The 22,594-nt window shown below is 37.8% G+C and overlaps 1 protein-coding gene and 1 long non-coding RNA gene across 2 annotated transcripts; one reads left to right on the top strand and one right to left on the bottom strand.

Annotated features, from left to right (window-relative positions):
- Window positions 1-1,403: 1,403 nt before the first annotated feature.
- Window positions 1,404-8,890, bottom strand: EMC7 (ER membrane protein complex subunit 7). The gene is made up of 5 exons (XM_021539259.3): window positions 8,610-8,890; window positions 6,374-6,493; window positions 4,366-4,504; window positions 3,755-3,835; window positions 1,404-1,910 (listed from the first exon to the last, which is right to left on the bottom strand). Exons 1-5 carry the CDS (start codon window positions 8,843-8,845, stop codon window positions 1,758-1,760), a joined length of 729 nt encoding a protein of 242 aa, XP_021394934.1. The 5' UTR covers window positions 8,846-8,890; the 3' UTR covers window positions 1,404-1,757.
- LOC146767340 (uncharacterized) lies at window positions 8,859-21,825 on the top strand. Its single transcript, XR_014955596.1, has 2 exons — window positions 8,859-9,055; window positions 13,640-21,825. It is a non-coding gene; the product is annotated as an uncharacterized LOC146767340 (long non-coding RNA).
- Window positions 21,826-22,594: the final 769 nt, after the last annotated feature.

Raw genomic sequence — 22,594 nt, 5'->3', positions numbered from 1 at the left:
AAGGGATATTCCAAACCATAAGGCACCATGCTCTGCATAAAGAATGGGATATTTGGAGTGATGGCTTTGTCTTCCCAAGTACTCATTAGGTGAGCTGGAGCCCTGTTGTCCTGAGGATGACTGAACACCTGCCCATAGGAAATTGCGAATTCTTTGTTTTGCTTTATGTGTGCAGATTTTACTTCCCCTATTAAACAGCCATTATCTCAACCCACAAGTGCTCTTTTACCCTTCTGACTCTCCTCCGCATCCCATCAGGGGAAGTGAGTGAGGTGCATGGGGCTGGGCTATTGCATGAGGTTAAACTACAACAATGACCAACTGACTGCAGTGACCAATGTACTCTGGCTAGAACCTCTCTGATCATTTGACACACAGATTCCAGCTCTAAAATGAAAAAAAAAAAAAAAAATTGTAACTTGCAGTAGTTCAGCAGCAGACTACTACAAACACTACAAATTGCTTTATCACAAAGGTGTCTTAAAAGGAGGTGCACAATGTACAAGATTTTGTATTTTCCTGGTAACAGGCTTCCGAGAGTGGATATTGCATCTGATCCTGATGCACAAAGGGACAGCCTCAACCTTCATATACAAAGTCCTAAGAGAAGTGTTACATATTCCATGTGCTCCTTCCAAAGTTTTACTACGATCTTCACAATTCCTGTGAACTTCTTCACTCTGAACTCTTAACAAGGACTTTCATTTTTTCATGGCATTCCTTGAGAGCCACATACTTCGGAATATAATTTATCAGATGAGCAGAATTTAGCTTCCTACTACACCTAAAGTTCTTTAATTTAAGTTCTTTAATTTTAAAATTTAAAACTCTGTAATTGGCCTCAAATCCTTCCACTGGTAAGCTGAATGCACAGAATGCATAGAAACATAAGAAGCCTCAGTGTTGCAGAAGTGATACATGTAATTTAGAAAAGAGATTAAAGATCTTGACAGCTTAAATGACTTCCTCATGCAAGATACTTTGCTTTCTTTCCTCCCAAAGAGTTTTTAGCAGAAAGTAGATCAGAGTAAACCTGGCCAATACATAGTGGAAAATCTTTGAACTAAAGATTGCCCAGAGAGGTTGTGGAGTCTCCCTCCCTTAAGATATCCAAGAATCATCTGGATGCAATCCAGTGCCATGTGCTCTAGGATGACCCTAACTGGAAGATCGGACCAGAGGACCCACTGTGGTCCCTTCTAACCTTACCTACTCTGTGAGTCTGTAAATTGTACAAGCAGCATGCAGCATAAAATAACATGATTTTATATGTAACATGTGACAAGCTGATACAGCAAATTACTTACCCAGAAAATTCACAACTTCATTTTGAAAGGATGATTTGCTCATTTCAGAACTCAACAAGTGTAAAACATTAAAGACATCTTAAAACTGAACTCATATTATCTTTCAAATTTTTTTATACATTGTCTTAAGACATTTATTACTGTGAAGCACATTGTATAATTTATTTTAATTCTCTACAGAACAATATAGTTAATTCATATAGTTAATTCAATATAGTATCATCAATAACTTTATACAGATACAGTACTGAAGCCATGTCATCTTTTGCTTACTGTCAAGTACAAAACAGCTTATACAATCTAAAAAAAAGCTACAAACCACTCTTGTAGCATAACATATATTGTGTCTGGTTAAAGTTTACAGCAGTGGCTTTTTGATCTTCCAAGACAAATAAACATGACACCATATGATAACAAGTAGCTGTGCAAATTCAGAGGAGGAAGAATTAACTACCTCCTTTTCCCAGAACTACTTTTCCCTGCTTTACTGCTGCTACCACCAGACTTGCTGGAAGATTTTGAAGAGAAAAGTCTTGTCATGAATTCAGACACATCTGGCAGCTCATGGTTGGAATTCAGCATGTTCATTGACTGCTCCATTTCCTGCATGCAAAGATTAGATAATCTTAATAGCTTGTAACTATTCTGGCTGTATCTAAGGCATCAGTTGAAAGATTTTGTGAGGAAGATACCAAATTTTCCCAAATATTGTTTTACTTTTTGTAGTCCTCCAGGATACATATTGCTACATAGTTTTACGTAACCACAGCCAAAAACATCCAGCTACACACAGAAACATAAAACCCCAAAACTAAAAGCAACAGTGCATGGAAAATGGTAACCATGTCTTAAGCAGTCTTACAGGTCTGATTAAAAAAAAAAAATCTAAAAAATAAAAATTATTTCTTTTCAGCACTACTTTTCCCCATATTAAAATTCAGGCTATTGTTTAGATATTCAGATCTGTGTTCTCACAGATGTTACACTTGTTTTTCAAATTAGTATTATTTATAGCAAATTAATAAATTTTTGATGCTGTCTGAAGGGATTAGATATTTTTATTGCCCTATTTTCTGACACCAAACTACTAAAGTACTGCAGCTGAATTTTCATTCCTTCAGGAAATAAGGATTTTAATATAAGACCGTATATCCAGGTAAGTTTAATGCAACTTTAGGGTTTAGCACAGTGGTTCTATGAAATGAATTAGCACATTTTAAAATAAATCAATCTTGAAGCACTTTTAATGTATACAACAGCTGAACTGCACAACCACAAAGGGATAATGCTTATAGCAATTGTGAGTTTCATGTGGGATTGTCACATTGTTCTTCTCTCATTCAGAATGATAAATCTTTAAGTACTTTCAAGGCATTTTAGTAGCCTTTGTTACTACTACATCTACACTACACCTCTACAACAAGCACAGTTACTAAATCATTAAACTTTCTATACTAACCAGTACTGTGCTGATTCCAGAAAGAAAAAACAAGTTAAATTGAAAAACGTCATACAACCTCCACCTACTCCACAAGTTAACACTTAATTTAATACATGGTCATCTAGACAATGCCATTACAATTTAGCTCTTAAAAACAACTTTTTCCTACTATTTAAAGGTAAGTTAAATTATAAGCAAAATTCTTCCAACTTAAAAATTTCTCCTTAAAGAAGTCGTATCAGTTATCTAATAAGAACTAAATCATCATAAGATTTGATGCTTTTAACACCAGAACAGCCTGTCTATAAGCAGTGTCAAATCAGTGAAAAAAAGGAATATGTGATTTTCTTTTTTTAAAATTTGACTTCCAGAATTCAGCTTGGAAGTTCACCTTGGTTTGAAGAACATGCCATGAATTATTATTATATCTTTGTATCTGATTTTTAAATCAAAATTATAACCAAAAGAGCTTTGATAGGCTTTTTAAAGGTATCACTTATTAAAAAAAATACTCAGACACCTAGAAAGTACTACTGAAGACAGTGGTCATTTACAGAAAAAGGAGTTTTTAGTTAGCCTTCAAAAGCAGCCACCCATGACAGACAAATAATACTTGTAAAAATAAAAGATTTAGCAAACACCTTGAATCTCCATTTTGTCCTAGCCTTCTTTTATTCCGCATTTTGCATGATGAAAGGACAATAAAGCAGGTAATTTAATGACTACATTAAGATTCTATATCATATACACTGGTGCAACATCTGGATTTAACAGTGTAGTCAACTGTGGTTTAGGCTGAAGCACAAAAGAACCCCACATCACACTCTTCTCAACACACTTGACACTTATTCAATTACTCATTGCTAAAACAGCTACACTCTATTAGCGGAATAAATTATGCCCATTAAGCTTTCCTTTAAAGTACAGTTCTGTTTTTATTACTTTTCTGTGCCTTGAAATCTCATTATCTTTGGTCTGTCCACATGCATCAACTGAATATACTTACCCGCCTCATATCAGGATCACTGGTGTTGACAACTTTAGGCAAAAGCACAAATATCAGTAATGGAAGAACCATCATCATCACCTACAGAGAAAACAGGAAATACCTCTTCAGCTTAGCTGTTCCTCTAAACACTTTTAGAACCTATTAAAATAAAATTAAGCTCTACTAAACAGCCAAACTCTAGAACTACTGTATTCTGAATCAGTAAGCCCATAAAACTTGCCAGGAATGAAACCTGACAAGGGAGAATTGTGCTTTATAAACAACAGTTTTCAAAGTTGGACCAATAAGGCAAATGGTTGTTCTCTTTTACACCTGTTGTAATTACAATTTTGCAACATGTTGATCTCTGCACTACTAGAACAGCATCACATTGTCAAAGGAAGAGACTATGGGCTATTTTCAGAGGACATACATTAACAGCCAGAGTATGGGGGAAGGATGTCAGAGAATTCCCATTTGTAAGCAAGTAAAATAAAATAAAACAATCCTCTCAGAACAGCAAAAGAAAAATGTACATTTTTCCTCAATTGTTTTTATTCTTATTCTGACAAGTAGCTGTATTTGGATCCTTAGCATATTTGTAATATTTGTGTGTTGCCTGTACATACCATAGGGTTCATGAGGAAATCTGTCCATCCCCAAGATTCTCTCTTTATAAAGTATGAAGGTGGTCCAGAAGATTTCATCTGGAGTGGGTATGGCAGCCTGACAACTTCAGAGGGTTTGATGTAATTCACATATCTTGCTCTATTAGGCAAAATGTAAACATATTGAAAACATAAAACACAAAATCTTTGGCAAATAATAAAGAAGATTTAAAAAATCCAGGTAAGTTTTAATAAAAGACTACAAACAAAACCATCTGCTATGCAGTGTCAGCTAGGCTGCACTTTTGAAAAGCTAATTTCTCTCAGCAGCATATTTGATTGAATCAAATGCAAACTATTTTTCATTACCTTGTAAAAGTTCAGGAAAAACTATGCTGTTTAGGGTCCAGCTTTGAATAGTGTAGTTTAGCCAGTTTGCTCAGGACATCAACTACTTGCAAAGTTAATACCTTTTCCGTAAGTGCATTAATCTGCATTTATTAATGCTGAATCTCAGTCGTTATTACTTTCTAAGGTTTTTCTGTAGTTCATCACTATTATCCTTCATTTGGGCCAATTATTCAGATAATTACTCAGTACTAACATCTTAGTCATTCTTGACCCATTTTTCATGATTTATGAATATTTATCTGCTTTGTGCAACTCCAGGGATGACTTCTGTCCATGAATACTTTATTCCTTGTGAATTTTTCACCAAATACTCATCTATAGAATGTCTATAGAATCTGTATCTATAGAATTCTCTCCTACCTTATGTGTTTTGTTCAAGTAGATCTTATCAAATACATCTGTCATCCACATGCTGCTTCCTCTTTCTAGTTATTGCCTGAAGTTTTTAAGGCAGAACATCCCTTAGAAAAGTCCTGTTGACATTTTCTCCAAGTATTATTGTTTTTCATGCATCTCTGACTCCTCAACTGCATTCCTCAATGTAGTCTCTCTCCCTTGGACTGGCAGAGATGCCAAGCCTCCTGCTACTTTCCTCTGCAAATGTATCCCAGCAATTTACTCAACATCAAATTTGTGTAACCTTACTAGTCCTTAGATACACAAACAGTGCTAAGGGTAAGGTTATTTATACCCAATATTTTGTCTATATCTTTGTCATTGTTACATATTAATTATTGCAAATAAGATACTAACAAAGTGTAAAAATAAAAATTCAATAAAGTTTGGAAAAACCTAAGCTCAAACAAACTGTTTTGAGCTTATTATAAGCTCAAACATTATTATATTATGACCATAATTTTTTCTTATAATAATATGACAATATTATTATATTAATTATTATTATCAACAGACTGTTTGCACTGTTTGCCATGGGATTTCAATTTTTAACCTCTCCTAAATATACTGCAGGAGTATTTACACTAATGACTGTATTTCTAAAAGTTAAGATGCTAGGTGCATGCTTGAACAAAGAAAAATTACAACGAGCATTTTCATTTAAATGAAAATCACCTTAATAGACAGATTTTTCTATATTATTGAAGTTACAGTCAAGAATGGTTTGGCCACAACACAAAAACAAGCCAACAATCCTACAGAAATAATGCAAACTGGCAACTGCTAGTGACACAACAAGTGTCCTATGGGGGTGCAACAGAAATATTTCAAAATTTTATTGTGCCAAGTCCTGACAGTACACTTATTAAAGAAATGGAAAAGGGAAGAAGAAAAAAATAAAGTGCTGAGAAAAAATAAAGCAGTTAACTAGTTTATGCCTAGTTTTTACTTCAGGTTAGCTGAATAAAAAAAAAAATAAATAAAAGCAAATAAATAGATGGACTTTTAAAGCCTCTTTTCTCCTGTTTCAGGCCATAAATAGGAAGAAAGGTATCAGACTTTAAATCTGAGGAATGTGTTTCTAGAAGTGACGTTAAAAGAAGCTGACGCATGCAGTCTGACATGGATCATCAGACCTGCAGCAGTGCTTTCGTGAGTTTTTGTACTGTGCTGTCAGGCACATGTAATTCATCAACACAGAGGCAAATCAGGACAGGCTCACCTCATTTTGCCTTTTGAAGTTATGTCAACTCGAACAGGCTCAAATTTATGAGCAGGGGATATAACTTCCACTACGTAAGATCCTGAAGGTACATCATGAACCACAAAACTTCCATCTGTCCTGAAAAAAACAGTGAGTTCCACAACATTTCAATATGCTCCGGAATATAAGACAGGATGCTCTGTTGATTTTGTTTTTTTTTTAAAAGCTGTGTCATTTTATATCACAAATCTTAATATAACCACAATGACCAAAAGTAAAATTTGCATCAGTCAGCACTCACAATATCAAGCCCTTTAAGTACATCAATGCATGCCACAACACGAGCAGAAATTCCCTGTTAGGTTAAAGATTTTGTTGTGCCCTCAAGGTGTTGCCTTGCTGGAGGAATAATTTAACAGCCCAAATAAGATCTGAAATAAGTTATATTTCATGTATTCAAGTGATAGCAGAAGTAATTTACACCTTCCTTTCTCCTTCTGAAATACATACAATGAAGTTTACTTTGCCTTAGTGCTTCTGCTGGAAGGAAACCCCCCCAGAATGACATCCTATATAGTGTGGGTTGGTATTAGAGGCAATTCACAATGCAAAAAATAGCAATTTGTGCCTTTGTTGTGAAATAGAGGTTTTTATTTCTAATTGCTCCCTTCAGGACCACCCACACTGGAAAGCTCAATCACAGAAATACGGAAACTAAGAGCTCTGAACACATACACATAAGGGATTCTTACACAGGTGGCTTTTATTTTAAAATATGAAACTTGAATATTCCATGAAAGTATTAGTAAAACACTAGTTGCCTTAAAGGCACAGATGTTTTCCCACATTTCCAGAAGTTTCCAATAAGAAAACACTAGTGTTCTCTACCCTGTTAAGAGCAACATCAAAGATCTCTTTCCTAAAAATAAGATTCAAAGTTAAGAGAAAAATTTGTTAAGTTGACAAAAAATGTAATAAAACCTAACACGTTAGAAATATGCAGCAGTGAAACAAATGAATGAGCCCTCTTAAAAGTGAATTCTCAAAGAATTTGTCATTATGTCCTTCACACCAACTCTCTCTCTAGCATGCACAACATTTACGGACCTACCTACCTTTACATGATGATTTGAGACCCTAAAAATTCTTACACTATCTTATATTGCAACTGTTTTAAGGGTTTCCTTTTAATTTTTTAAAGTTTTTTAAGTATTTGAGAAATTTAGAGTTTCAATCAAGCATTTAGAAATTTGCCAACCTGATAGCAGTTATTAAATCAGCTCCTAAATATGTCATCAGGCTCTCATAATTTGTTTGTAGTGGCTTAGCAGATGCTACACTGTCAGGATTCTACAAGATCTGCAGAGTAGTTTGTTGAGCTAATCTATTCTATTGACATAACTCAAAGTTAAACTTAACTCCTACTGCAGAGGGATTAATTAGAAATTATGACTATTTATGATATCTTAATTCCACGTAATCTCATTTTTTTACATATTTTAAAAGGAATGTATTATACTGTACTGAAAATCATAAAGAATTTAGAATTTACTTCTACTCCTGAAATTATGGCATTAGTTTAGTTCTTGTGAGGATATCTTCTGTCTTAGATTCTCTAGATCTTTTGCTTATCTGAATATAACCAGTACCATCTGAATAATGATTCTTTACAGCTTGAAGCTATATTTGCATGATGTTGTGTGAAGGAATAAAGCCACGGTCCTTAAATTACCTTTCACCAGTACAAGCGGTTTTTCACGGGTACTCTTTTAACACAGAACTACAACTGTAACTCCCGCCATGACCAAACGTATCTCCGCATCGGGTAAATTCTTAGCCAAGATGAGATTCTTAAGTGGCAGAATTTACGACAGAAGCTGAGAAGGAGCACGTCCTCCAGACAGCGCAAACGCGTTTGGAGTTTCTGTTTCGGCTGTTGTTTTTTTGTTTGTTTTAATTAAAACTCCGTTCCTCGAGTTTTTGGCCAGCGATCCGAGTCATCAGTTTGGGGAGGTGAGGCCAAACCCTACGGCAGCGCAGGGCCGGCCGTGCCCAGCCCGTTCCGAGGCAGGAGCCCGGCGCTCCAGCACCGCAGCAGCTCGGCTCGGGATTCTGCGAGCCCGCGGCCCCGCGGCCGGCCGGGACACGGCGGGAGCCGCCCCCGCCATCCCAGGGCCCCGCGGCCCGGGAGACGCCGGCTCCGCCCGGGCAGGGCCGCCCGCCGCCCCGAGCCCCCGCCCCGCCCGCCGCTCACTTCAGGAAGCCGACGTGCTCCTCCCCGTCCACCAGCACCCGGGCCCCCGCGATCCAGTCCTGCGGCTTCACCCCGGGCACCACGGCCCGGCCCTCGATCTTAAACCGCTCCCCGGGGCCCGCGCCGCCCGACGGCTCCGCCGGCCCGCCGGGCTCGGAGCCGCGGGCGCCGCGGGGCAGCGGCGCCGCCGAGAGCCAGAGCAGCGCCAGGCACAGCCCCGCGCCCCGCGCCGCCATGGCCGCCCGCCCGCGCCTGCGCCGCCGCGCGGCGGGCTGTGCGCATGCGCCTGCTCCTGCCCCGGCACGGCGGCGCCTGGCGCGGGGCGGCTCCCGTGCGGGTCTGCGGGCGGGGGAAAACAAAGGATGGCTTTGGCGCTCCCGCTGTGCGATGGCGGAAATGCGAACCCGAAGACAACAGGTGTGGAAGAAGTACGCGTAGCTTCCTTGGTAATGGATATATTTAAGGCCTTGTGGTTTGAAATCTTAATAGCTACCATGAAAAGACAATAAACATTTTCTAGAGGGGAAAAAGTAAAAAAATTAAAAATCTTACAAAGGATGAAAATGGGCCTAAAGTGTCATCTTTTAAAATGATTTATAGCAGTGCAGTTTGTTTGATTGGTTAAAATAGAATGAAAATGTGTTACTCGGTAGGCAGGCACAGACTTACGGGAGAAACCACGAGGGCTGTAAAACCTTCCTGGCCCCTAATTTCCCTTTACAAAGCACGTCCTGTTATGTCATATGTATTCATTGTCACATTGTGGCTACACTAGCTTCCTTTTACCTCTCTTATTTATGTTAGAGTTAAATACCAGGCCTGTGGAAAACACTGTCATTAAACAAGATTAACCTGGTCATCGGCTGATAATAAAAATACTGCATTATAACAAGCATGATTCAAAAAGCATATGTTATCCTGTGTAAGTGGGATGTTGTGAATTATTTGTCTGTTAGTATCTTTGAGCTGTCTCTACTTTGAAGAAAATCAAGAAAATGTATGGTCTATGAGGTTCTTCTGTCACATAAGCTCATAAATGACTAAAACTCCAGCAGGAGTTTCCCAGTGGAAACCTAAGAATTCCAGAACTGAGTAGTGTTGGAAGTACTTAGTTACTGGTAAGTACTACTAAGCAGAAGCATTTATGTTAAAGCTACTGACAACACTCTTTCAGTACAACACCACAGACAGACATCATAGTGAGATATCATGCAATTAGTGTAAAAATGCACCTTTTAAAAAAATATCCTCAAGGAACTGTATTAGGATACTATCTGACCACAGTATGAATGACCATGCCCTCCAGTTTTAAGGATTTCCTCATCCAAAGATCATCCAAGTTGTTTTTATAACGTACATAGTGCAATTTCTTGGTTTAAACCCTTGGAGAGCTCCCCTATTTGTTCTTTCATAATGTAATCTAAGAAGCTTCTCTCTTTATATGTCATCCTGTTAACAAATTGAGAAGTTTATTAAACAACATCTTGCCTTATGCAATAGCTGCACTGGCATGTACACTTTTCAGTGTTAGGTTAGTAGTCCTTTGTCCTCTCACCATGTAACCTCTTTACATATTAAAAGTTCTCTTTCATACAGATATATCAGTTACCATATTTTTAAGTGTACACAACTGAGAAAAAATAATTTGGTTGATTACTACCTTTTTCTGGTTATGACTAATTACAACAGCAGCTTGAGTGGATTGCACAATGCTATTTTGTCAGTTTTGATACCGTGCTGTGGGTGTGTATCTGCTAGGTAAAAAAAACAAATCCCAGAACAATAGTAGAAGCAAAGACATAAAAATATCTGGGTATATATTTATCAAAATAATTAGTACATCAGTTGGGAGATGCTACCTGGTTTTATTCTAGGAGAAATATAAGCAAAGTTGTTTCTGCAGCTTGATTTCAAGTGAACCTCTCACCAAAAGACAGATAAAACTGCCAATTAACATTTTTAGTTCAATGGAAACAACCAAACAATTCTCTGAACGTGAAAATGCAGTCAAGAATGACTTCTGTATTTTGTAGTTGTCTCTTCATTGATGGATTCACTCCTTGAGTTGCAGTGACATAGAAAATTACAAGTTTCTTAAAAGTTCTACCCTGCTCACAAGCAAATTTTTGGTTTTGTCTGAGGTGCTTCAACCAGCTGTCGCTAACGCTACAGAACTGTCAGCCAGATGGATGAGAGCTGACAGTCCCTAATGGGTTGAACGAAGAGAAGGCCTAGATTAATGTAATGCCATCACACTGGTAACACTGAAATCTGTGTCTCCACATTCTTGTCACCTTTGGTTTCACATACAAACTGAAAAGCAGAGGAAACCTATTAAATCCCTCTGAATGCATCATCGGAATCCAAGATTATCACAGCTGTTTTCAAAGAAGTGGTTTGGAGTACTGTTGGATACTCTTAAGAAGTAAGAGTTTTTTAATCTCCCAAGGATAAAAGGGTTTGCAAAAAATGTAGCAGAATTTATTTTTGAATAATCCGTTTCACAGTCAGAATGCTAGCAAACTTGCTATGTGCCTTTTGCTTACAGGTCACCATTAGCTCAAACAAACTGTTTTGAGCTTATTATAAGTTCAAACATTATTATATTATGACCATAATTATTTCTTATAATAACATTACAATATTCTATTATATTATTTATTATAAACATTAGTACAGCATTTAATTCACCTTGGAACATTTCAGTGTAATTGCTCTGAATTCTCTTTCTGTAAAGCTATTAGTACCTTGGCTAGTATTTAAACATTTGCTTTGGAAAATGGAGATGATTTGTCATTGATATTGGTTTACTGTGATACACCATACAGATATTGGACCACAAACAGCAGCAGTCCAAAATCTCTTTTGTGCATGACTCAGGCTGAATATGCAGAGGTGTTGACTTTAGCCAGACAAGCAGGGAGCACCTTCAGCCATCTGCCTCTAATCTTACCCTAATCTTTGAGTCAGTCCCCCAATATAGATACACAGATAACAACACTCAACACACCAGATGAGTAATGCTGGTTCACAAATGTTTGGTGGAAGCAAAGACATAATCCTTGCTGACACAAAGAATAAATAAGAACCACATTTGCATTGGAATACTCATAGCTACATCCTATTTGGGTTTTGGTAAACTAATTAGAGTTGAGAAGAAATCAAAACTCCCAGTCAAACAAGCAGATTTATGAGAATACACAAACTGAAGACAGATGGAAGAGTTCAGCATAAAAGTACTGTGAAAGGCCACATCCAGGTAACTCATTTACTGAGCTCTCTCCAACCCAAGGAGCTTTACTATGATTAATCACAAAATTAACAAAAATTGTGCTGCATATTTCTTTCAGCAACATTTAAAAAAAAAATTATTGTGGTGTGCCATCTACTGGCAATTTACTGTGCTACACTAGAAATGGTAACACGGACAGAAAAGTCAGGATTACAGCCTGAGTTCAGCAGCAGTCTTCTTGTTCCTTTGAATATAAGATGCCCTGAGAGGGTCTCTGACTTGGGGCAGAAATTGCACAGGCCGTCTTCAGTTGCTCCAGAATCCCAGCCTGCTTCCAACAGATTACCCATTCAAAGAACAGCAATGAAGCTGATGAAAGGTCTGGAGCACAAGTCTCATAAGAAGCAGCTGAGGAAGCTGGGGTTTTTTAGCCTCGATAAAAGGAAGCTCAGGTGAGACCTTATCATTCTCTAAAACTACCTGAAAAGAAGTTGCAGCAATGTGGTGATCAGCCTTTTCAACCAAGTAACAAATGACAGGAGGAAATGGCCTCAAATTGCACCAGGGGAAGTTTAGATAGGACATTAGGAAAAAATTCTTAATCAAAAACATTGTTAAGCATGGGAACAGGCTGGTCAGGGAAGTGGTGAAGTTCCCATTCCTGGAAGTATTTAGATGACACGGAGATGTGATGCTTAGTGTTATGGTTTAGTGGTGGACTTGGCAATGTCAGGTTACTAGTTGGATTCGATGACCTAAGGTGTCTTTGGCAATCCAAATGATTCTATGTTGGGGCAGAAAATCTCTTAATCCCCTGCCAACTCTGCAGTGGTTAGAATAATTCCTGCATCTCCAACACGTCCACCTCCACAGCATGAACTTAGCATTTACAATTGAGGACTTTCCTGTCTCAGAGAGATAACATTCCTCTCTACTCCCTTGTTTGCTTTCACCTCAAGTTGACTGCACAAACTTCTTCAGTTTTTTTGGTTTTTTCCTTTCCTTCAGGAATGAACTGTTTTCATCTTCTTATAATGTATGTCCAAAACCATGAACAGGATACGCTATTTTGGCACACTTATTCTAGAAGATAGTAACCACTGACATTGAAATTGCAAGATGATAGCCAGTTTTGTCTGGTTGTGACTGGACTCACCTTTACTAAATTAAAATTCATTCTTCAGTGGAGAAAATTGAATTAATAATTTAAGTGCAGGGAAAAGGAACATAATTTTCCTGACGTAGAAATTTCCAGACTCCCTCATGCAAGCAGAACAAATATGCAACATGATGGTAACCTGGAAGTCAGTTTTACAGTGCTTTGATTGCACTACTCATCTGCTCCTGTTCTCTGTGAAAATTTGTCCCTTTATCTCTGTTAAGCAGCAATTGTGCATTAACCATGCAAGCAGTAGGTTTAATAATTGCAGCATTCATTAAGCTGACTAGGTAAGAAGCTATGACCCACAGAATGCTACACACGTCCTCAGATTCCTGTGTTATTACTTGTATGAACAGCACCTGTAATCACTCACATGAGGCTAGAATGACACATCAGCGTGATGTTTGGGTTCTGAAAATATAAGCAGTTTAGAATCTTTATTTCTTGGTATGCAGTCTAAATGCTGTTATTTCTTTACATCTGAGTTTTACCTCCAGAATGCCACAAGGTGGCCTCCACATAATACAGTATTATCATCACACCCTGCACAGAATGGCATTCAAAAGCATTCTGCATTGCTTTACCGCAGTTAGTAATAGATCACCAAAGAATTACATTATTCTCTTTGTATTTCAGGCTCAAGAAGCTTATGTGCTGTGCAGAATTGGCTCACATCTGACAGGAGGTCAGAGCAATACAAAGAAGCTGCATGCACTTTCATAGGATGTTCTACCAAAGAGAAGCTTGTGATGCTCACAGAATAGGTCTAGAAGTTTTCTGCCCAGCAGAGTCTGGCAAATCCTGCATCTGAGACATGAAGGGCTGCAGTAATTCAGACAGAATTAAGCAGCTGCTTAAATTATGCTACAGTTACTTCTGTGCTAGGAGGAACTGAAGAAAGAAAGGCCAAAAGCAGCAGAGATCCTCTTTCTGGCTGGAAGTTAAATAATTTCTGGCCTATCAGAAAGTTGATGCTGGTTTTCAAGGAGGTGAATGAAAAAGCCCACTAAAGATTGATTTGCACCATTTCAAAGCTTACTGTTACTTAATTTTTTTTTTTTTTTGGGGGGGGGGGTAGGGGACCTTTATTTTACACAATTTATCGTAGAATTTAAAAGTATAACAATGCAAGTGTAATTGGTGTAGGAATTTCTGTTGATAACCATTTTCTTTGGTGTATTAAAAATGTTACAAAAGTTATTACAGTGTGTACTATTAACAAATCTAGACTCAAATTAAATATGAAAATTAGTAAAACCTGTGAACTCACAATATTTGACAAAGAGAAAGCAACAAAGCTGGGTCTTAAACTCCTTTTCTCATTTACAGAGAAAATTACAATGGTTCTGAAGTGAATCTTCAGCAGTATTTGTAGAAACCTCTTCCTTTTAAACAAAATCTCTCCATTTTTGAGAAGCTGAGAACTTTAACTCTTTTCAGTTTTAAGTTCATTTGTACACACCTTTTTTGTACAAGGCTGGCATTTGAGATACATAGCCCTACACGCACAGAGCTGATATCTAAACAAGTTTACCAAGTTGCTACTTCTTTGAAATTCAACACTTAGAAGAATAACTGTTGTTAATTTTTTCCTACTGTCTTCTTTCATAGGATTGACCTGTAATTCTCCTGTAACTCTTTTCAAGCTATTGTTGAAATAAGCAACTTTTGTTCTTCTGTCCTTCAATCTTTCTCTCGTTTATCTGAAGGAAATAATTTGGAGGTTTATTACACCTCCATTACACTTTAAGTAAGCTAAATATGAATCTTGCTTTTATCTTTAAAGTGCATTCCTGTTTGTGTGGGTTTTTATGCTGAATCAGACTGTGCAAGTAAAGGCATGCCTAAATGAACCTCAGTTTGTACATGACAGAAAACTGCTCAAATGTCCCACTGTGGGGAACTGCACACATTATCTATCATTAATCAATGGCAAACAAGCTAATTTTCTATGTGTTGTTACATTGCTATTCAGTGTGCTAAACAGATTCATTAAAGCAACATGATTAACAGCTTTGTAATAAGCTGTAGTTCCTGTTTGACTCAAATGTATCTATGTCAGCCTCACACTAGAGGTAAGAGTCCTATGAGTACAGTGGTTCCATCTATATTTTATTAAAACCTATTTTTTGAACTTTAATAATTTTGCCTGATGCAGAATTCGCCAATTCTCAAATAAACACCGTGGGGTTAAATGAAATAATTTTTAGGTTTATACTACTAGCATTACCATAAAAAGTCTTTCCAATTGCAACATGAAGTTTTGTACTTGCCATATTATTCATGGGCTTGGAAGCCTATATTTCTTTTCTCCATTTTTTTGAGCTAAATGGCTCATTCTTTCTATTTCTCATACATTTTTGGAAGAAAACAATAGCATATGTGACCTTGCAATGTCTTTTCTTCCCTCTAGCTATTTGTTTTCATTATTTGTAAATGTACTGTAAATATATTTGACAGCAGGCTCCTCTTGGAAGCTCTGTATAATGGCTGGCAAAATCCAGGGCTTGCTGGAAGTAGTAGCTTTGCCACAGATAGTAAAAGTCCTGGATTTAGCTTTGTGCTTTACTTTTAGATTTTTATTTTAGGCAAATAAAGTGCTATGATCTACTGAAAAACTGTTGCAGGATTTAATTTATGAGTTTTACTGTCTCCTGCAAGCCTGAAGAATTCAGCAAAGCGTCTTAAAACTGGTGTTCTTTCCAGGTGACAGAGACCGTGCTGTCTAGTTTAGAATTCCTTCTTACAAGTGCAAAGGTATGTTTTTAGATACTGACATGTCAAAATATTAGGAGGAAGAAAAAAATTCAAATAATTGCCAGGACTGCTTTGTTTTCATGAAGAAGTTGTGGGGACAGGTGGGTGGGACAGAGAAGAAAAAAAGCAGTGCATGAACTCTTAACAAAAATATACATTGCACTGAGGTCCCAGGTAATACCTGTCTAGAAAAGAAACAATCTAAATCAAACCCACCACTCTGCTCATCTCTGAAAGTGATAATGTTATTTTATGTGATATCCCTTTGTCCATAATAGTGTGATGCTAATTGAAAAAGCAACTGGGCCTGTTAAAGGTTGCAGTGTAGCGACCTGGAAGGAAAGCATTCTTCAGCCAGGCCCCAGAGAGCTTGAGCTCAGGTGAACCATCAGCAAGTCCTACTGCAGACTTTTACAGAGCCCAGTATCTGGCTGGACAGTCTCTGTGGCAGACAAAACATAGGGAGATTAGAAAGTCTGAGCTTGTGCATTTAAAATTAGAAGATTCTCCTTGCATGCAAAGTACACAGTCACATCTTAACCTAGAACAGGCACATACAGGAAAGAAAACCAGGTTCTTTTATAACTGAATTATCAACATAACTTTATATGAGAGTTTGGAACATCTTCTGAGGGTAGTTCAGCTAGGAAAGAATCCTACAAAGGGTTCCCCAAAAGGGTCTCATAGCAGAGGTGATGCTGAGTCTGAAGCTCACAAATCGGATCAGGGAGCATTGCTGCAGCTGCCCCACATGCCACAGCTCTGCATAGCTGACTGCTGGCAGTGCCACGAGGAGAAGCAGCCATATATAGAGACAGCAGCTGTGACTGAGGCTGGGTTCAACCCATCCTTAAATCAGTAACTGCTGCTTATCTTCCTTTTATTTCACCACCAGATGTGGGAACAAAAGGTAGAGCTTGCTGCAGCCATCTGACTCAAATTAGTTCTTCCTCTCACTTGAGTCTCTCGTTGTTGAGACCATGAAATTCAATTATATTGCTCCAAAGCCAGCACAAATGATATTTTCATCAAAAACTGTACTGCTCCTAAACACCAGTGAAGATACTATTTTGGACTATTAAAATCAGTTCAAGTTCTGGATGCATTTCCTAGCCAAAAGACAACCTCATATAAATGCCTGAAAAATGAGACAATTATGCTAAACCAGAAACACATGGACAGCAGTATCTTGAAGACATACCATAGGGCTAATGGATAGAAACTGCTCCATAAGGTAGGAAAAATATCTTAAGGTGTGTGAATACCCCAAAGGAACCACAGACAAATCAACTTTGTTGAAAAAACGTATTAATGAGGATACTTAGGTCTGTAAATTAATGATTTCTCAATACAGAAGCCTATTACAATCAAGATTTAGATTTGTTGAGTTTACAAAAGAGAGGTCTTACAATTCCTTTCACATAAGCAGAATCCTTGACATCAGAACTGTTTCAACCAAACTAAACTCAAAGGAATCACCAGAGGTTAAATGCTCATTTTCCAGGACTCAGAGAGAACTATCAAGTAAGAAAGCAGCATCAGAAGTGTGTATGCCAAATCTTGCAAACAGAAATGCTGAAATACGCCTCACTAGTCCCTAAGGTAAAAGCTGAAGTTAGCAGGCTGCCAGTTGTGAAGAAAAGCTCCAAGGGCGTTCTCCTCTTATTTACAGCCCTTCAGAGTAAGGTGGCTGAGGTCATGAACCAAATATTCACTTAGAAAGTAAATTAAATCACAGTTCACTAACCCTAAAAATCCCAAACAATTTGTAATGTCAGAGACTTCTTGCTCAGAAAGGCATTCTTATGTCCTCTTTTTAATGAAAAATGGAGGGCAGCATTTGTTGTCATTTGGCTGCAGCACTACTTTATGCTAGAGACAAGTGAATTCTAATTTTTTGGTTTGGGTTGAGTTTTGAACTGCTGTTTGTGGTTTGGTGGTTTTTGTTGGGTCACATCATGTCTGTCCACCCCCCACCACACATCCTCTCCCCCTTTCTAGTTTTTATCTTTAGTAGCAACCTTCTCTGTTCTTCTGGAAAGCAACTAATCTGCTTTTTGAATCAAAAACTGTGAGATGGAAAGAACCCCTTTAGAGATGTTAAGGGACATGCCACCACTAGAAACATAAATGTATTGGAGTGCAGAGGAAAAGGAAAAACTGTATTTCTGCACAGAAATTAATGCAAATGTGCTTATACAGCATTTTCTAAATGTAACACATCCTCACTCTACCCAACATCTGATTATTCTGTGTGGTCAGAAAACCACAAAAGACATAAGCTTCTAAAGATGAAAATTCAAGTTGGCACCAGGAAATTTAAAAAACTTAGTGGGGGAGGCAAGGTCGTTGAAATAGGAAAAAATCCCCAACCCAAACCAACTAATCACTCACCCCTAAGCAGCAAGATTTCTCCCTAACTAGTCACCAGCCTGCCATTTGCAAAGGTTCAGAACTTTTAAGATGAACAGTCAGTAGAATATTGGTAGGGCATTCATGTTTTAAAAATGTTTATACAAACTCTTTTGATACAATAGCTTCATCCTAAATATCATAGTGGCCTCCACAGTTGCTGTGTGTAAGGCTTAAGTCTAACCCTCTGAGTTTCCACAGTTCAATGGCACCGAATTGTTTTGTAGTGAGAACCTGGAAGACCTGAGGGATAAGAAATCATTTGGGAAACTAGGTGTGCTAAATATGAAGACATTTTATTCTCACTTGGATAAGTGACAAGGATGTGAAGCTGGAAATTCAGCCAAGGAGATGTGCTGCAACATGTCAGAGGAGTGGAAAAGCAGCCACTGTGAGGAAAGATGAGCATCAGGGCTCCAGCCCTCTGTGAAGTGCCTCACTGCTGGAAAGTGCCTCACAGGACTGGAAAGACTTTCAGTTATCATCATGCCCAAATCACCCAGCAATCACAGGCACTCTTTTGAGGTAATGGGATTTTTTGTACTGTATCTTAAACACTCCTCCTTCCCCAGTTTTATGCAATTCCCTACACGGACACCCAGGACAGCACACATTGGCCAGTCCTGATTAGAATGTGCTTGTGTTCAAGCCCTCAACCCCCTGTAAGGATTACTGATGCCACCACTCACAGGACAGTATTTTTAGAGGTACCTCTTGCAGCACTATTCCATCATCTAACTAACAGATCTAGAAAACTCCCTGCCTGCTCTCTTTATCCAAAACCACCTGAACTGTAGCATCTTAAAAAAAAAAAAAAGGCTCTAAGGAAATTTATGTGGAGAGATAGTTGCACTGGTGGGCAGGGATCACTTTAAAACCAGCTACTCTGCTTATTCTTATGCTAATGCTGGCTGCTGGCACAGAATTACTCCAGAATTAACACTCCCATCGATCACCACCCATTTTGGCTGATTAAAAAGTCAAGCTTTTTAGACTTACCAAAACACAAGGTTCAGAACAAAACTTGCCAGCGATTTCTTTAGTCCTGCTTTACTTTACTGCTTCACTAGTAATAGCCTAAACTTCACAATGTTGAAAATCAAGTTTTATCACTACTTGTACCATGATGGTTAACTGCATTTTTGTAAATTTACTGTTTCCTGCAGCAGGAACAGGTGACAGAGTCATCCAGAAATTAACTAATGCAGCAAGGTTGTTTTTTTCTTCCTGTTCAGTCGAACTTGTTATTTTAATAGCTAAAATTTTAAGCAAACACACATAAATGCTTATGCCTTTAAGCTTCAAGACAAAGTACTATTAGCAGACATAGAAAGTATTCTGATTTCTGCTCTCCAAACCAAACACACAATAGCTCCTTTGCACATTCATTGTAGCAATTTCATTGGAATGGAAAGAGCAGTTTTAGCTTCTTATAGCCAAGAGCTGTTAAGACTTCAATTCCCCAATAATCCATCATTCTACTTTTAGCTAGACTATGTAGATAATAGAACAGCTGATTCACATAAGAAAAGACAACTCAATAGTAATGAAATGTGCACTGTCCTAACAGTTGCCTGTATTTGTGCAATTTCCCCAGTTAGAACCAAATATGCCATAGATTTCTTGTATGTGCCAACCCTCCTCTGAAACCCTCCTAAAATTATTTAACTCTTGCAGAAAAGAAGTTTGTCTCATGCAGAAGAAATGTAATGAAAGCCTGTTATCACAAAAGACAAAAAGATCAGCTATTTTTCTGAAGGTGGAATACTTATTGCATTAAGTATTTGAATCCATAGAATATCTGAAATGCAAGATCCAAACATAATTTGGGCTTTTTGAAAGTGAAGTTCAATAAATTCAATTTGACAAAGAGACATAATAAATTACAAGAGCTATTTTAAATTGTCGACAGGTCACTTTAAAGTATGATACCAGGGTGCATATTTATTTCAACACTTGCACCTGTAAGAGCAGGCAGTTTTGGAATGTAACTTTATCTTGATATTTAGATTTGGGTTGTTTCACAATATACATAGTGCTTATGTAAAAAAGAAAGTATCAAGAATACAATTACAGTATCAGTAAAGTCCACTAGTTCTGTTTATTTCAAGCCTATACATACAGAAAACAACCTCCTTCCCAAATCCACAGGAAACTGTTATTCACAGAATGGTATTATAGAAGTCAGAAGCATATTTGTAAAAGCATTTTACCACACTTGGCATCTATCACTTTCCAAAGAGGATTCAAATGGTTCTAAGCACTTAAATGAAATAATAAGTGAAGAATAAAAAGGCAGGAAAGATAAATGTGGTGTCCTTGTGTTTTGTTACAGCAAAGAACAGATGTTTGAGACCCCAACATTCAGTTGCTCGTCTACACTACAGCACTCAAAGTAATGACTACCTGAATTGAAGCAGTGATCCCCATGAATCACAACCACCATGGAACACATTCAAGCTGAAAATAGCAGATCTCATTTTACAGCAATGATCAGCAGCCAGTCTACATAGATACACTACAAAACTCCTGTCAGTATAGAAACAAAAATATTCTAAGTCTGCAAGAGTTGAAGACTAGGTGGATATTTCCATTTTATTCCTGTAAGGGACAGTGCTACACCTCCTGCCTCCCTTATGGCAGGTTAGCATCTGCATCCAGCTTAGTCTCAATGCAAGAAACAAGAACAGAAACAATACTGCAGCTACAGTTATTTAGCATGAAAGTACTTTATTTTTTTCCAATCAAGTTCGAAGTCAAACTTAGAGCAGTGAGTGCACACTTCAATTTGTAGGTATTAACAAAATTAGTGTGAAAACTTTTAAAGATGGAAATTCTTCAGTTGCTTCAAACTGAATCATGTTAAATAGCTAGCCCGGTGTTTTGACTAGAATTCTCATCTTCCCCTCCTCACTTCTAACAAGACACACTCTTAGTATATTTAAAGTAGATGAGTAATAAATAACATCATTAAGTCCTAAATAATGTATGTGGAAAGGGGGAGAAAAATAGTTGCATTTAGTTTCATTCGGAGACATAAAACAAGTTATTTAACTCATAGAATAAGCACTGTTTAAAGAAGGATAACATAAGCACTAATAACACAAGCATGCTCAATTTATTTTCTCTGTGAATCTTTATCTGTAGCCTACAATGATTACTGTGTGTAGGATGGTAGACTGAAGGCAAAAATTAGACTACACTGTCTGGCTTTTACCAAGGCTATTAGAAACTGCTTCATTTTTTCCCTTCACTAATGCAACATCAGCTCAGTATAAAGTTCCTCTCAAAAGAATCGACTGCTTTAATAAACTGTAGCATTTGCATTGTGCAAAGCTGGAATAACTTCACACCAGTACCATAATTTGCATGATTTTGTATTCTGAAATAGTTGACTATGAACCACCAGTTTCACTTTGGACCAGAAAACTAGGCACAAAAATAGCTGCCAATCTCCACACTAAGACAGACGTTCGGTCTTCTGTAGAACTGGAAGATCTGGCAAGATGAACAGGCAAAAGCAACCACTTGCTAGTCTAAAATGTAAGTGTCCCATAAGATACTTTCAAGTTTCCACACTAAGAATGTCCACTCTTTCAAGAAGCTCCCCCCCCCACCCAAAAAAAAAAAAATCACAAATTAACACCGTAGCATCCATCTTCAAGACTTTTATCTCTTAAATGCAAAATGAATAAAGACGTTTAACTCCAAACTTGCCTACTTCAGATGCCAAAAAATGAAAATACAGCCTGCTTTAAAACGCAGTGGGGCTAATGTCACTCAGCACAGGGCACATGTACTTTCTCCTTTCCTACTCTCCCATCCCTCCTGCACCTCAAGTATTAAAAAGCCTCTAAGAAAGCAACCTACAGGAGGGGAAAAAAAAACCCATAATTTTTATTTATATCTCACTGCAGAGGGTAAGCTCTTGGAGGGCTGATGCTATTTTTTTTTTTTAACACCAGCAACAACTGTTAAGGAATGTGGAACTGCCATACCTGTGTGATACAAGAGTAGAGAACTCTTTCCTGAGAAAAAGGCACAGCTCCTTCAAAACAGAGACATACATAATCATTAAGATATGCTAGCTTCTTCATACACAGCTAATTAATGGCATAGCTATTTCCACCTCCACTCTTCAGCAATCTATAAGCAATACCTCAACTTGGCCACTTCCATTTACAAAATACTGGACTTTTTTTTTTTAGCCCTGCAGAAAGAGACAGTTTGCCAGAAGGATTCTTTAATTTCAGTTTAGGGGATGGGCAAATCCTGGGTCACACTTAAAAGTACTCCTTCAGCAGAACAGCCTCAAGTACTTTCAGGGAACACTGAGGCAAAAGACAGTGTTTTTCAAAGACATCAGTTTCATATCAAGTGGTATAACACGAAGAACAGCTTTGTGGAGGCATCCCTCATCCT

This window comes from Lonchura striata, chromosome 5 (assembly GCF_050655825.1).
Source record: "Lonchura striata isolate lonStrDom1 chromosome 5, ASM5065582v1, whole genome shotgun sequence".
Classification (NCBI taxonomy): Eukaryota; Metazoa; Chordata; class Aves; order Passeriformes; family Estrildidae; genus Lonchura; species Lonchura striata.
Note: the sequence above shows the minus strand (reverse complement) of the source record. Positions and strands in the feature narration are given on the sequence as shown.

Coding starts and splice junctions, on each gene's coding strand:
- EMC7 (XM_021539259.3), bottom strand. CDS start 8,845: ATGGCGGCGCGGGGCGCGGGGCTGTGCCTGGCGCTGCTCTGGCTCTCG. Junction 3,836..4,365: donor ATTTCCTCATGAACCCTATG/GTATGTACAGGC, acceptor TTTTCTCTGTAG/GTGATGATGATGGTTCTTCC. Junction 1,911..3,754: donor GTGATCCTGATATGAGGCGG/GTAAGTATATTC, acceptor CTTTGCATGCAG/GAAATGGAGCAGTCAATGAA.